The following is a 15,360-nucleotide window of genomic DNA, read 5'->3' as shown; positions in this document are numbered from 1 at the left end:
CCTGGGATCGAGTCCCGCATCGGGCTCTCTGCTCAGCAGGAGCCTGCTTCCTCCTCTCTCTCTCTCTGCCTGCCTCTCTGCCTACTCGTGGTCTCTCTCTGTCAAATAAATAAATAAAATCTTTAAAAAAAAAAAAAAAAAAAAAAAAACGAAGAGATGAAGTGAGGTGAATAACATAGGCATGTGACACAGTATTAGGCTACTGGTGACCTTCTAATGACACATCAGAAGAACAATCCTCTGCTTCTGGACCATAACTGACCGCAAGTAACTGAAACTGCAGAAAGCAAAGCCACAGACCACGGTAGACACTAAATATTAACACAGGTTGTGGTTATGAGTTTATACACACACGATGATTCATCAAGCAGACCTCTTAAGATTTTTGCACAAGAAGAGACCATAAGTGTAGACATCTCTTGCAAGAATGAGGCAACTTGGGGCGCCTGGGTGGCTCAGTTGTTAAGCGTCTGCCTTTGGCTCAGGTCACAATCCTGGAGTCCCAGGATCGGGCTCTATGTCAGGATCCTTGTTCAGTGGGGAGTCTGCTTCTCCCTTTCCCCCTGCCCGTGCTCTTTCTCTCTCTCTCAAATAAATAAATAAAATCTTGGGACACCTGGGTGGCTCGGTCAGTTGAATGCCTGCCTTTGGCTCAGGTCATGATCCCAAGGTCCTGGGATCGAGTCCCACATTGGGTTCCTCGTTCAGAGAGGAGCCTGCTTCTCCCTCTGCCTGCCAATCTTCCTGCTTGTTCTCTCTCTCTCTGGAAAACAAATAAATAAAATCTAAAAGTAAATAAATAAATAAAATCTTAAAAAAAAAAAAAAAAAGAGACAACTTTTCCAAGAAGATGGGTTATGCAGGGAAACAGAGTTGATACCAGTGTGAAGACACTGGAGAGTTATAGGCCTTTTTCATTTACTTTTGTTTTCTGTGACACAACCAAGTGTATTTTTCTGCTGAGCAGAGAACAGGTAAAGTTACAGAAGAGACAGAAAAGCAGCGAAGAAGCCAATTCCCTGACGAGGTGTGCTCTGGCCTCTCATGCGGTCCTTTGCCATGGTCGGGGAAAAGGCCTCCTCCGGGGGGTGGGAAGGGAAGTCACACACAGGAGAGATTCAGATCAAAGTGTAACGGTTGGTGATCAAGCAACGTAAGAACAAAGACTATTTTCGACATGAAAATATGCGAAGACATCAGTGGCTGAGGGGTGTGGTGAAGGTCTGGAACAAGCCATCCATGGCTGGGGGAACCAGTGGGGAAGGCGGGGCGGATGAGAGGCACACAAGAGATGCGGGGAGACCAGCTCTCACCCAGGCAAAAGTTGAAAACCTGGACGCAGGAGTGTCGGAATGGGTCTCGGGGAGGAGGGGGGAGGGGAGCCATTCATGGGAAATGGACAGGATGTGTGACCATAGGGGCTGGTGGTGGTGAGGTGCTGAGGAGTTATCTGAAGTCGTAGTCGGCCTTCTGACATGCATGGGAGGTGGGAGGAGCAGTAGAATCAGAATCCTGAGGGGCGCCTGGGTGGCTCAGTGGGTTAAGCCGCTGCCTTCAGCTCAGGTCATGATCTTGGGGTCCTAGGATCGAGTCCCACATCGGGCTCTCTGCTCAGCAGGGAGCCTGCTTCCTCCTCTTTCTCTGCCTGCCTCTCTGCCTACTTGTGATCTCTCTCTGTCAAATAAATAAATAAAAATATTTAAAAAAAGAAAAGAATCCTGAGCTCCCTCTTAGGCATGTTGGGCACGAACTGTCTTTTCCAAACTCACAGATGTGAGACTGGTGACGAGCGTGAAGACTTGGAACACCTTCCAAGGGGCCAAACAGACACATACTCAGGATGAAAGCCCAAGGGACCACCAGAGGCGAGAGTGCTGGGCTCTGCAGAGGCGCCAGTCACCACACCAGATGTCCCCAGGGCCTTAGCAACCCAGGTCTGCAAAACGGAAGCTGAACGTTAGCTGGAAGGTTAAGCAGACAGAAGGGGTGCAAGGACTTGGAGCAAGGGAGTGTCTGAGTGTCTGACTGGCACCAGGAGGATGGGTGGATGGAGAAGGCGAGAAAGGGTGGAATACAGGGTAGAGCTTGCTTCCTGGTGATGCAGAAGGAAGTCTGAGGTACTATCATTACTAATGAGGGTTAATATTACGACGTGAATAACACCAACAGCTCACTTTTGCTGAGCCATTCGCTCACCGTGGGTCAGGGCCAGCGTGAGCCAGTTTCACACACAATCTGGTGCGTTCTCAGACAACCCACTGACTCAGGAAGAGACTGAGTGCAGCAGACTACACCCACTGAACCATTTGTTCTCTCCTTGGACACACAGCTCAAACTCATTTTCCAGCCCCAGGTGCTTAAGTGGGGCCAGATGTCTTGTTGGTGGAATGTGAGGAGAAACAGTGTGACTGGAGATGGGTATGACAGCTTCCTTTCTTCTCCCGTTTCCCCTCTGCCACCTGAAAGATGCCAGAACAACGTGCAAGTCTCATGATGGCAGGAGGTACCAGAATCCCTGAATAACTGCGTGGCACACAGCTCCACGCTGACTCCACGGTCGCTGGTAAGAAAAAGACTTTCATGTGCTGAGCCACCAAGATTCTGGACTATGCCTGTTAGAGCGGCTCTATTTACACTGGCTGAGCTTATGCATAAAGGCACAGTGAGACCATGCACCCACCCCAGGGCCACAAGGCTGCTGTGGGTCCCAAGCAGCAAGGGCTAAGAGCCCGAACTTATAACCTAGCAGGCCCCACACCTCCACAGGAGCACTGGGGATTGTGATAGGGCTGGAAAGGGTGGGCAGAAGGACCACAGGTTAAAAGGCTCATGGATCCTAAGCCTCTAGAGAGGCCACAACAATAAAACTTCCACAGATTCCAGAGGCAGTAATCACTGTGCTGTCTGCAAGCTGCTATGACCCTGACCGGGTCCGCTACTGGCACCCACCTGGGCAGGAGTTAGGGGAGAGGCCTCTCTTCGATGTCCGTAACTCTGGGCTGTCATCCAAGGTGTAGATCAGCTCTGGTTTGGGCAAAGGACAGCCTGTTCAAAGAGACAGAAAAAGGTTGTGGAAATTGTGGTGAGAGGAAAGAAACCCTCAATCTAGATGGGGACTTCAGAATTTAGAGAAGCCTCATAATGAAGCTGCTCGCATCCATCCAAACAAAATATGACCTGGAAACCAACGCATAAAACATCATTATGGTGCCCCAAAGACTGCAGACATCAGTGCTGGCTCCAGCGACAGCACCAAATCCCTTTAATCTCCAGCCTGTAGAATCCCAGCACTGTTTGGACCTATCTCCTGAAGGCGCTTCCTAATTAACACAGTCAGGGGACTCAGCCTCCCTGTGCCTCAGCCATACCTGGTGAACCTGAATGCCACCATGGACTAATTTACACAAAACCTCTGGGGTGAAGCCTAGCCATCAGATTGTAAACACTCCCCAAGTGATGGCACCCCACCTGGTAGGTTAAAAAACCCTGGTTTCCACCATTTCACAAATGGCATCCCTGATTATCGACAGTCTGAGGTAGGCAGAGGGGCTGGGTACTCTGAGTAAAGAGAAGGATTTATTCCAGACAGGAAGACTGGAAGACAAAAACAGGAACAAGGACAATAAATAGGAAACAGTGACAAACATGGTAAATATTAATCCCATTACATCAACATCACTTAGAACATCAATGTTTTTCTAAATTCTCCATTATAAGACACAGATTGTCAGAGTGGATCAAAAAACAAGACCCGGGAGTACCTGGGTGGCACAGTTAAGTGTCTGACTGTTGGTTTCAGCTCAGGTCATGATCTCAGGGTCATGAGATTAAGCCCTGTGTCAGGTTCCATGCACTCAGTGCAGACTCTGCTTGAAGTTCTCTCTCTGTCTCTCTCTGCCCTTCCCACTCGTTTTTTCCCTCTCTCTAAAATAAATGAATAAATCTTTCTCTCTCTCTTTTTTTTTTTTTTTAAGATTTTATATATTTGACAGAGAGAGAGAGACAACAGAGAGGGAACAGAAACATGGGGAGCGGGAGGGGGAGAAGGAGACTTCCCAAAGAGCAGGGAGCCCAAAGAGGGGCTTGATCTCAGGACCCTGGGATCATGACCTGAGCTGAAGGCAGACGCTTAACAACTGAGCCAGCCAGACACCCCAATAAATGAATAAATCTTAAAAACAAAGACAAAAACAAAACAAAACCCAACTATAGATTGTCTATAAGAAACCCACTATAGGGACGCCTGGGTGGCTCAGTTCGTTAAGCAGCTGCCTTCGGCTCAGGTCACCATCCCAGCGTCCTGGGATCGAGTCCCACATCGGGCTCCTTGCTCCTCAGGGAGCCTGCTTCTCCCTCTGACTCTGCCTGCCACTCTGTCTGCCTGTGCTCGCTCTTGCTGTCTCTCTCTGACAAATAAATAAATAAAATCTTAAAAAAAAAAACCCCACTGTAAATATAAAGACACAAACATGTTGAAAATAAATGAATGTAGAAAAATACACTAATATGTTAATAAAATATGCTAATGCTAATCAAATGAAAGCAAGCATATCTATGTTAATTTCAGACAGAAAAGACTTCAAAGCAAGGAAAGTTACCAGGGATAAAGAAGGCATTACATAATGACAAATAGTTAATTTGCAAAGAAGACAGAAAAGTCCTTAATCCGTATGTGTCTGGCAACACAGTGTCAAACTACACGAGGCAAAAATTGATAGAATGGCAAGAAGAAATAGATGAATCCACCATCAAAGTTGGAGATCACACTATTCCTCTAGGAGCAATGTACAGATCCGAAAGGCAGAAAGCTAGTAATGACATAGGTGAACTCAACAATACTATCAATTAACTGGCTATAACTGACATCTGCAGACTACATCCAAAAACAGATACACATTCTTCTCAAACTCACATGGAACATTCCCATGATAGATTATATTCTGGGCCATAAAAACACACTTTAATAAATTTTGAAAAGAACAGAAATCATTAAAAAAAGGGGGAAAAATATCAGGAGGCAAAAAACAAAGCTTAAATAGAAATGAGCGAACACATGATTTGAAATTAAACATTAATGATTGAGAGAAAGGAAAAAAAAGGAATAGAAACCATAAAATATCTGCCCTTAGACCATAGAGTAATTAACTAGAAATTAATAACAGAAATATAATTGGAAAATCACCAGATAGGTAAAGATTAAACAACACACTTTTAAATAACATAGGGGTCTAAGAAGCCATCTCAAGAAAGTAAAAAATATTTTGAACTAAATGGAAACAAAAATATGGGGCACCTGTCTAGCTCAGTTGGAAGAGCATGTGACTCTTAATCCTGGGGTCACGAGTTTGAGTCCCACACTGGGTGTACAGGTTACTAAAAATGAATAAATAAATAATCTTTAAACAAACTAAAAAACCAAAAATAAAACCTAGTGAAATTTGTGGGATGGAGCAAAGCAATGCTTCGCAGGAAATTTATAATAGGATACATATTTTTTTAAAAGAAAGATCTGAAGTTAGTTATATAAATTTCCACCTTAGGCAACTAGAAGAATAAATTAAATGCAAAATAAACACTACAAAAAAAAAATGGGGCGCCTGGGTGGCTCAGTGGTTAAGCCGCTGCCTTTGGCTCAGGTCATGATCTCAGGGTCCTGGGATCAAGTCCCGCATCAGGCTCTCTGCTCAGCAGGGAGCCTGCTTCCTCCTCTCTCTCTCTCTGCCTGCCTCTCTGCCTACATGTGATTTCTCTCTGTCAAATAAATAAATAAAATTTAAAAAAAAAAAGATTAAAAAAAAAAAGAATTAGAGCAGGAATCAATGAAATTGAAAGCAGAAAATAGAAAAAAAATCAACAAAACCAAAATTTGGCTCTCTAAAAAGATCAATAAAATTGATAACCTTCTAGCCAGGCTAACAAAGAAAAAATAAGAAAAGATGCAAATTACTAGTATCAGAAATAGAACAGAGGGTATGCCTGGATGGCTCAAATGGTTAAGCATCTGCCTTCAGCTCAGGTCATGATCCCAGGGTCCTGGGACTGAGCCCCGCATGGAGCTCAATGCTCAGCTGGGAGCCTGCTTCTCCCTCTTCCACTCCCCCTGCATGTCCTCCTTCTCTCACTGTCTCTCTCTCTGCGTCAGATAAATAAAATCTTAAAAATATAAATTAAATTAAATTAAATATCATTTACATTAGTACTCCCTAAATGAAATACTTAGGTATAAATCTAACAAAATATATATAGAATCTATATGAGGAAAGCTACAAAACTCCACTTAACAAAATCAAAGAATAAATGGAATATTTCACGTTCATGGATAGGAAGACTCAATATTGCCAAGATCAATATTGCCAAGATCAGTTCCTCCAAATTTGATCTGTAGAGTTAATGCAATACCAGTCAAAACCCCAGCAAGTCATTTTGTGGATATTAACAAACTGATTCTCAAGTGTATATGGAGAAACAAAAGACCCTGGTCTCCTATGCACTAGAGTGAAAAGGAAACAGTAAACACTCCTGTGGGGCCAGCAACCTGAGTCCAAGAAGGCTAAAGCAGTGAGAGGGGGAGGGGGATGTGAGCAGGAGAAGTCAATCCTCAAGAAAGGGGGGTCGGGGGGTGCCTGGGTGGCTCAGTGGGTTAAAGCCTCTGGCTTTGGCTCAGGTCAGGATCCCAGGGTCCTGGAATCAAGCCCCGCATCGGGCTCTCTGCTCAGCAGGGAGCCTGCTTCCCCTCTCTCTCTGCCTGCCTCTCTGACTACTTGTGATCTCTATCTGTCAAATAAATAAATAAAATCTTTAAAAAAAAAAAAAAAAAAAAAAAAGAAAGGGGGGTCGGGGGAGAGGCAGACTTAGTGATGCTAGACGCCATTTCATGAACCACCAAGAACAAAAAATTTGCACACGGTAATTTAGTCAAATAGAGACACATGCATAAATATAAAATATCATCTATTCCGGCCAACATTTCACAAAAGAAACCAAAAAACGCAGAGGAGAGCTTTTCACAATGAAGATGTGTCTTTTAAAGTGAAGAGATTAAGCTTTATGAGGGACTTGCTGCAGTGGCCCTATTTTCCTTATTTGCCAAGGATGGCATGTTGGGAGAATTAACGGAGTGAAAAGAAACAGTATCAGCATATAAAAAGGAGTAGAGACAGGAACAAGGGGCCTCACATGGCAAGGACTGGTGCAAAATAGCCGTGGCAGAAAAAAGTCACCGTAAAAAGACAAAGACACAAGCAGACCCACAGAGAGAAGCCAGGACAAAAGCCCCCAAAACAGGGATTAATTGTGTTTCTCTAAGTTCCTGTATCAGTCCCTCAAGGGGCCCAGATGGAATTCCTGCCTTTAGGCTTTGTGAGACAACCCCATTTCCTCCCAACACACCCTTCTCCTTTGGCTGTGACCAAAAGTAAACTATGTTTCTTGCTTAACTCTCCCTGAGACACAGAAGAGCAGGCAGGAAGAGAGGAGTCTAGAAAATGACTGAAATGGAGAGGATGGGAGGGCTCTAGAGACCTTTCCAAGCAGCCAGGCCTGGAGCCAGAGAGCAGAGTGAAGGAGGTGACAGGTCTCCCACATCACAGAATTAGGAAGGCCTTACCCAGAGAGAGCAGGAGCCCACACGTCTCCAGCAACACTTCCTGGTACAGGGTCCTCTTGGCTGGGTCCAGCTGCCCCCACTCCTCCCGGGTAAAAGTCACGGCCACATCATCGACGGTCACAGGCATCTGAAAAGTCAAACAGAGGCAGTGGTTGGTCTTGGGGCTGCTGGGGCTGTTGGGACTGCTGATGGGAATCACAGCCCATTTCTCTCGATGGAAAGGGAACAGAGTGACCAAACACCCCCTGAGGTCTGAGCTCTGTGCGGGACTCAAGGGAGCAGAGATGTTGTTTTGCCCTGATTACAGCAGTATGAGAGACAGCGCCTCCTGCGTGGGAGCCAGTGGAGAACGGCATGAGGTCAGGACCTTCCCACGTGGACTGTGGAATGGTAAGGGCTTTAAGACGCCACAGGAATGGGAGAGAGTAACAAAGATAATGAAAACAGCACCAATAACAATTACAGCAAGAGCAGCCCAGACTCACCGATCTTCACTGCGCGCCTGACTCATGCCGATGGGCTTCCTGTCCTGCTAATGTGAACGTCCCCAGCTCTGAAGCCATAATCCTGAGGTTTGAATCCCACGTCTTAGAATCAACACTTGCCTGCATGTGAACTTAGGAGGCTCACGTCATTTCTCTGAGCCTCAGTTTCTGGATCAATACAGTAATTCTCACCCAGCAGTAAAAGTATGAGAATTAAAGAAAAAATCTTTGTAAAAGAAACACTGGGGTGACTAGCCACAGCCTGTGAAGTCAGTATCATTATCACGTTCCTGCCAGACAGGGCCCTGAGGTCCAGGGGGCTTCAGTAGTTCATCCACAGTTTACATGTGGTATGAGGAGAGGCAGGCTCTGAACTGAGGTCCCTCTGGTCCCTCCGGTCTAGCGTCTAATGGCATAATCCTGACACTCCTCCATTAGTAAAGGAGTCAATGAAGATGTGAGGAACTTCAAAAAAATTTCCCAGCCACATTCGTTTCAGCCATCATTGAACATAATTCTGCGGACACGGGCAGAGGAGCAGCTCATCGTCACCCACCTCACAGGACGATCACCTAAGGTGGTGGCACCTGCTTGGGAAGTGGCAGGGCCTGGATCGGGTCCCACTGCCTTCTGCTCCTCAGAGACTACCAAGGAGAATCCACAGTGAGTCACTGTTTCTTTTTCCTACATGAGTCTTCCCCTCACCCTCTAGCTTTGGCAACTATGAAGGAACTTAAACCCCCCACCCCAACCACCTGAGTCTCAACAGCACATATTGCTGAGGAGAAAATACTTCAGGCCCAGAAAATAGAAGTCACTGAGGACAATGTGGGCTTTGGCCATGAGAAGAGCCTTCGATTTCTCACAGTGTCTGTCACGGGTGAGAGTATGATGGAACATCCAGCACATGACCCACAGTCTGGCCCTCCCAGGGTTATGGTTATGTCTCAGCAGACGGAGATAGAGGGGCCATGGAAATCACACCGGTACTCTGGCAACGCCTTAAACAACTAATCTACCCTTTTTGTCCACACATTTCCACTTGCTAAAATGCCATATCCCCAAGTCATGCCCAAGGCCTGTACGGAAGCCTGCTTGGCTTACAAAGTTGACTTCAGGTGTCACCTCCAGGTATCCCTGTCTGTTTTTTGTAGAGAAAAGAGTAAAAATGCAGGCTGGGGTGCTCAATACACTGGTTGTTTCTGCTACTTAAGAGCTGCAGTGAGTTGGGGCACTAAACCTCTGAGCCTCAAGGTGTTCTTGTGCAAAAGAGAGATAACAATACAACTCAACTCAGAGGAGCCGAGGATTAAATGAGGTGATAGGTTATGACTGTCAGCCCAAAGCAAGAACAAGTGGAGGTCAGCTATCACGCTTCTCCTGTTACTGGTCTCACTTTGCTCCCACCACATCCTAGACAAATTCAACCACCACACTTGTTTAATTTTGCCAGGCTCCCTACACAACAATGCCGGATGATGGCAAGCAGGGAAGGGCCCATTTCGGCTGAACTGCTATGAACATTCTCTCCAAGCAAATGACATCTGAGCAGAGACCAGAGGATGTGAGAGGGAGGCCCTGAAACGTCACAGGGGGAGTATCCCAGGCAAAGGCCAGTGCAGGGACAAAGGCTGGTGGTGAAGAACCTAGCATGGTCAGGCTGGGACAGCCCGAAAGGCCAGAGGAGGTCGGCGGGGGCACGGGTAGGCCCCTGCAGGTCATGGCAGCGGGCAGGATTAGTAAGCCAGGGAGCCAGCACTTCTCATCCTTCGTGCCCAGACTGAGCACCACCTGAGATCCGCCACAGACGCAGCACTACAGATCAAGGGACACGCCAGCCACTTGCTGTCAACAAACGACAAGGAGAAATGAAATCGAAGGGCATCCTTGGCCTGCAGGCGCCCAGGAGCCGCCGCAGCAGAGGGGCAGCAATGCTAAGAGCATCGTCCACTCACCCACATGGGGTCCGTCCACGCAGCCGCCATCATGGGGCCCTGTGCACAGAGCAGGGCCCGTGGGGCAGCGGCCGAGGGGTTGCCACCTTTTCGCTGCCCAGTGCGGGGTGACCTCGACTGACTGTCGCACTCCAAGCCTCAGTTTCCCTAGTGTGAAACGCGCCCCAGGCCCTCAGCGTCGCGCCGGGGCTGCAGAGAGAGAGCCCCGCGCCCCGCAGGCGCTCACGTGACACCCCGTTATGGAGGACAAGGGACGGGTGTCAGGCTCATACAAAGACACGAGGACGGACCTACGGTCCACACCACCGTCTCCGCTCTGGCCTCAGAAAGGTGCCCTGCCTTTCCAAGTCCCTGTTCAAAGCCCCACAGCCGGGGTAAGACCAGCCCGGCGCAGGCGGATGACGTCCTCCTCATGGGACCGGGAGCCCCGCCCCGCCGGAGCGGGCCGCAGGAAATGCCCCTGTCCTGGGCAGTCATTGGTCCAGTGCCCGCGCGACACGCGGAGCACAGCCTTCTGGGTAATGTGGTTTTTTCCTTTGCTGACAGTAGCGGTGGGGCAGTTTCCGAGCGTGTCTTCTCCGGAAGAGTCGCCTCAGACCCGCTTCAAAGAGTGGGATCTAGGGGCGGGGGCGAGGCCATCCCTGTCCCGCCCGGGGAAGGTGAGGCTCGGCGGCGGGGAACTCCCCTCGCGATCAGAACGCGTGGTCACCAGGCCTTTGGGTCGGCTGGTGACTTCCCCCGTGCGCCTTACCTCCGGAGATGCCTCTGGACGGAAGACGGATGTTCGAGAGGTGACGGCACCGGCGGGGCCAGGACGCCGGAAGCCCCCTCCCACGCGGCCCCCTCTGAGGGCCCTCCTGTGGGCCAGCGCCACGCGCTGCGGCGCCTTGACGCGCGGATCGGGCCCGGGAGCCAGAGGGGCGGCGTGCGAGCCCCGGAGCTGGGGAGGCCGCCCGTGACCCCAGGCTGGAGCCGGGCGCTGTGGAGTGTCTGTCCCACGCGGCACCTCGCCCTGCGTCTGAGCGCCGGCGGAGGGGTTGTGCGCGGACGCGGAGTGCGGGAGTGGTCGGCCGCCGCCGCCGCCTCGAGTCTCCGCCAGGGCGAGAATAGGTGGAGACGAGAACGGACCGGGGCGAAGCCAGAGCCAGTCCGTCGCTGAGGAGGTACAGACGAGAAACCGACAGTCACGTTAGTGGTTCGAACAACCCTTCAAGACCGTATCTCAGATGTTTTAGAGGTCACTGTCGGTTACTTCTTTGGGGTCCCCCCCCCCATACCTCGGGCAAAGGTGAGAGAATGAAATGCAGCTTCCAACCAATCGAGCGCACGCACACCTACAGAAGTGGAAACGGTGCGCGTTTGACCCTACTGTCCTGTCGCAGTTACTAAACACATCACGAAGGAGTAGGACTCGCTTTCTTTTCTCCCCGGGTGTATGAATGGGAATCACAACACGCATATTTCTTGTGTACTTGTATTTATTCACTAAAAAAAAAAAAAAAAGAATTAGTAGTGCTCTCGTGTAAATGAATACAGGGAGAGAAAAGAAATCTTCCTAAAGAATTCCAAATGATACGCAGACACTTTATTTCAGGTGATGGAGCTTGACTCCCTCGAGTTGGCTGGATTGGTGACTGAGTATGCAAAGAGAAAAATGGTAACTCGACAGCAGAGGAAACTGGCAGACACCACCCTTACCGCCTGATGGAGGCTAACATCATTAGTAATGTCATGTTCACACCAGGTATGAGCACACGGCAACAAAACTGTTCTGGGATGTCCTTTCCCAAAACCCCCAACTTCACTCATCAAAAAAAAAAAAAAGAGAGAGAGAGAGAGAAAAGAAAAAGATAAGATAAATGCAAATTGAGTAACATTGTATAAGATACCTGATGCATCCTCATCAAAAGTGTTTGGATCATGAAAAACAAGGATAACAGAACAACCGTTAGAGATGAGAGAAAACTAAACAGATAAAATGATTAAATGCAACTTGATGGCCTGGAATGGGATACTGCAACACAAGGACGATAGTGGGGAAAAAATTTAGTAAAATCCAAATCGTTTGTAAGGTAAACAGTATTGTATCAATGTTAATTTCTTTGCTTTGATGAATGTACTACATATCTATGAAATAGTAACATGAGGTGAAAGTGTGTGGAAGTTACATGGGAACTCTATATTTGCCACGTTACACTAAATCTAAAATTGTTTAAAAATAAAAAAATGTAAAAAGAGCAAGGAGGGACGTCTAGCTTGACAAAATGAGTAGTTATGTGGACTCATTCCCTAGTGAAACTGGTGAAGAAGGTCATGAAACAAGCAAACAAAACGAACAAAATTTAATGTCTGTGGAAATGTTCCTAAGTATATACAACAAATGAACATTTATTCAAGATGATCTATAATTCTATAAAAACAGTAGAAGTCTTTGGTATTTGAACTGAAGGACTTTCATTTTCCTTCAACATTCCCATCAGCGAGAGAGAAAATCCACTGTGCGGTGGTGCAGATGAGAGCACAGGGGTCCATCACTCCCAACTCCCAGTGGGAGAGTTACCTTCCCAGGAGGGGCAGAAGGTCTGCGTTGTTCATCCTGCTCCCAGCTAATTGTTGCTAAGGTTAAATTCCTGGCCAGTGTGGTCCCAGAGTCCTCTTTCTCCACCCACTCAGCACCTCTGGGTTGGAGACCCACCTTGGGCATGATGCTGGTTCCATGAGAACAAGGAATGGAAGGAAGTGCTGACTGGAGCTGACATCTCTTAAGAGGGTGATTCCCCCCAAGTGACACAGGCTGAACATGAAGCAGATTGATTACAGAATAGTGGTAGGCTATCATTTTCACCCCAGCTGAGAGGAAGTATTTCCATATTAGGAGAGAGCAGCTGGAAAGACTTGAAGCTACTTTCTTTCTTCAGCTCCCCAAATGGGGGTGTCAGAAGTGGGCCATTGTCACCACTCCCAGGTCAAGAGCGCTGGCTCAGTTATTTTGCTTGGGGGAGGCAGAGAACCTGGGAAGACAAACTTGGGAGTACCTTGCCTAGGGAAGAGCAAATATCAAACATGGTAGGAACCCAAGGAGCTTGAATATTTTTGGTTCAGGCTGTGGAGCAATTTTCCCCAGAACTTTGCTGAAAGCAATGTAATTCTGGAACTCTCTCCTCAAAACCCAGGAATGGTATCTTTAGTTCTCTGTAGGCGGAAAAACTCACCAACTCCCAAATCCTCTCTGACCAGGAATGCATTCAATGGGTCATGACCCTGGAATTCTGTAATCAGTCCGCTTCGTGTTCAGCCTGTGTCACTTGGGGGGAATCACCCTCTTAAGAGATGTCAGCTCCAGTCAGCTCTTCCTTCCATTCCTTGTAGAATCTCTCTTGTTCTCATGGAACCAGAAGCACACACATATCCTAATCCCAAACAATGACTGTCACCCAGGGACTGTAGCTCCCCATGGAATCACATGCTAGTTTTGGGGGGGGGGGCAGAGACAGGGCGTGAGTAGATCAACAACCAGTAGTCCTAGCAATGGGAGCATTTAGTAGCCTCCACGTTACATTCATGCTGCAAATGTCTCCTAGAACAGCTGAAGGAGGGCACTTTGCAAGGTGCTGTGAAGGATATAATATTGAGTCATTCATACCCAAACTGTAGACAAGTGGTCTGGGGTGATGGACTCCTCATGTCAACCATTCCCTCGTCATGGAGGTCTCCCTGTATCTCTCAGTTTTAAAGTAGCCCTCCACCCCAATATCACTCTTCTATTTCTCTCTTGTCACTCATAATGATTTAAAAATCTATTTACAGATATTTATTTGGTCAATTCAGTATTTACTGAGTGCCTGCTGACAAGAACTGCAATCAACAATGGGGACATATACATACCAAGAAAGTACATCCCTGCTCTAGAACACCTTTCATCCTAACCACCAATGACTGAAAAACAAAAACAATGAAAACCCTAAGCAATATAGGTTGAAAGGAGGGAGTGCTGTGGAGATGGGAAAATCAGAGTAAATGAGAAATAGTGGGAGAGCAGAATGGAAACAGTTCTGCAGTACTAAGTAACATGGCTGCGACAACTCTAATGAGTTAACAGCAGATCAACCAATTCCTGGGTACATTTTATTTATTTGTTTTCCCCTGGGTATATTTTAGAGCATACAGAAAACGTTCCAAGCTCCTGTTGATGACCTACAAGGCAGACACAAGGGCTCCATTTCTCTGATTCACCTTGTCCCACGTGAACCCCTGCAGACGCAGCTCTGGCCATGCTACCCTTCGTGCCCTTCTTGAGGCACCCAGTGCTCTAGCACATGGCTCTGGCTGTTTTCTGGGTGAAACACTGTTCCCTTAGATAGCAGCTCAGTGACTCATTATCTGCGCATAGATGTTCAGGAGGGAGAGGATTACCATGAAGGGAGATGTTTATTCCTACAGACCTTTAGGCTCAGCATGCAGGGCACAGGAGGCAGGGCCATGTGAAGACCAGGATGGGTCAGGAGGCAAAAGTGGAGGACAAAAACATGGTCCAGAACTTTTGTATTTAACACAGGAAAGGCGAGGCAGGGCACGGGAGACAGCTTGGGATTGGCTATTTTGAATACTACTGGCAGGCTGTAGGACAGAGGGTGTGTCCCTGTTTGTCTGATACCAGGACCTGGATGATCAGCACAGAATATTGTCTCCTACAACGGAAGAGCCTGGAAGAAGGGGTTGGTTCCCATGAGGGTCTTTGGATTGTCTAATTGAGGTGTGAAAGGCAAGTCCCCATCAGTAGTTGGCTATCTCTGAGAACTGTTCCCAGGAAAAAGCAGCCTCCCTGTGGAGAAGCCCCAAAAACAGAGCACCAAGAATAGATAAGAAAATACAGTGAATACACTGTGACATGGGTAGTAGCTACAGCAAAGTTTTAAGTAAATTGGTGATGTCACTTGATTCAGGTTTCAAAAAGATGACTCTGGGTGCTCGATGGAATTTAGATTATGGAAGGGGCATGAGAGGGGGAAGATCTGTTAGAAAATTATGACTGCATTCCAGATGGGTGAGGACGCTGAGTGAAAAGAAGGTAGTGACAGGGGAGGTGGGTTATTACAAAGTGCGAACAGCTGACCAGAAGGGACAACTTAACCAAACTAGTGCAGAAGCACGGAGGACACGAATATAATGGTCTCACAGTAGGCATTGTTGTTCTTTAATCTACCCACACCCTGCGCAGCCTCCTTCACATGGTGAGCAGATTTCCGATGATACTACAGTGTGTCCTCATGGAAATGCTTTACTACACAGAGATGCTCAGGCAAATATCACTGTC

General features: G+C 47.6%; 1 protein-coding gene and 1 long non-coding RNA gene across 3 annotated transcripts in view; one reads left to right on the top strand and one right to left on the bottom strand.

The window, feature by feature from the left end:
* Nucleotides 1–10,131, bottom strand: part of LOC132005706 (zinc finger protein 543-like) — a 16,365-nt gene extending 6,234 nt beyond the window's left edge. Inside the window, 3 exon segments of the mRNA XM_059383192.1 lie at nucleotides 2,950–3,045; nucleotides 7,607–7,733; nucleotides 10,047–10,131. Of these exon segments, the coding sequence (XP_059239175.1) occupies nucleotides 2,950–3,045; nucleotides 7,607–7,733; nucleotides 10,047–10,079 (256 nt within the window). The 5' untranslated portion in view covers nucleotides 10,080–10,131.
* Nucleotides 10,132–10,560: 429 nt separating this feature from the next.
* On the top strand, nucleotides 10,561–15,360 carry LOC132005719 (uncharacterized). 2 transcript variants are annotated; one of them, XR_009400883.1, is made up of 3 exons: nucleotides 10,561–11,334; nucleotides 11,641–11,790; nucleotides 13,854–15,360. It is a non-coding gene; the product is annotated as an uncharacterized LOC132005719 (long non-coding RNA). The 2 variants fall into 2 exon arrangements; XR_009400882.1 differs by lacking the exon at nucleotides 13,854–15,360 and having other exon boundaries at nucleotides 11,641–12,489.

Source organism: Mustela nigripes, chromosome 17 (assembly GCF_022355385.1).
Source record: "Mustela nigripes isolate SB6536 chromosome 17, MUSNIG.SB6536, whole genome shotgun sequence".
Taxonomy (NCBI): domain Eukaryota; kingdom Metazoa; phylum Chordata; class Mammalia; order Carnivora; family Mustelidae; genus Mustela; species Mustela nigripes.
The sequence above is the reverse complement of the archived record's forward strand: the minus strand, read 5'-3'. Positions and strand labels throughout refer to the sequence as shown.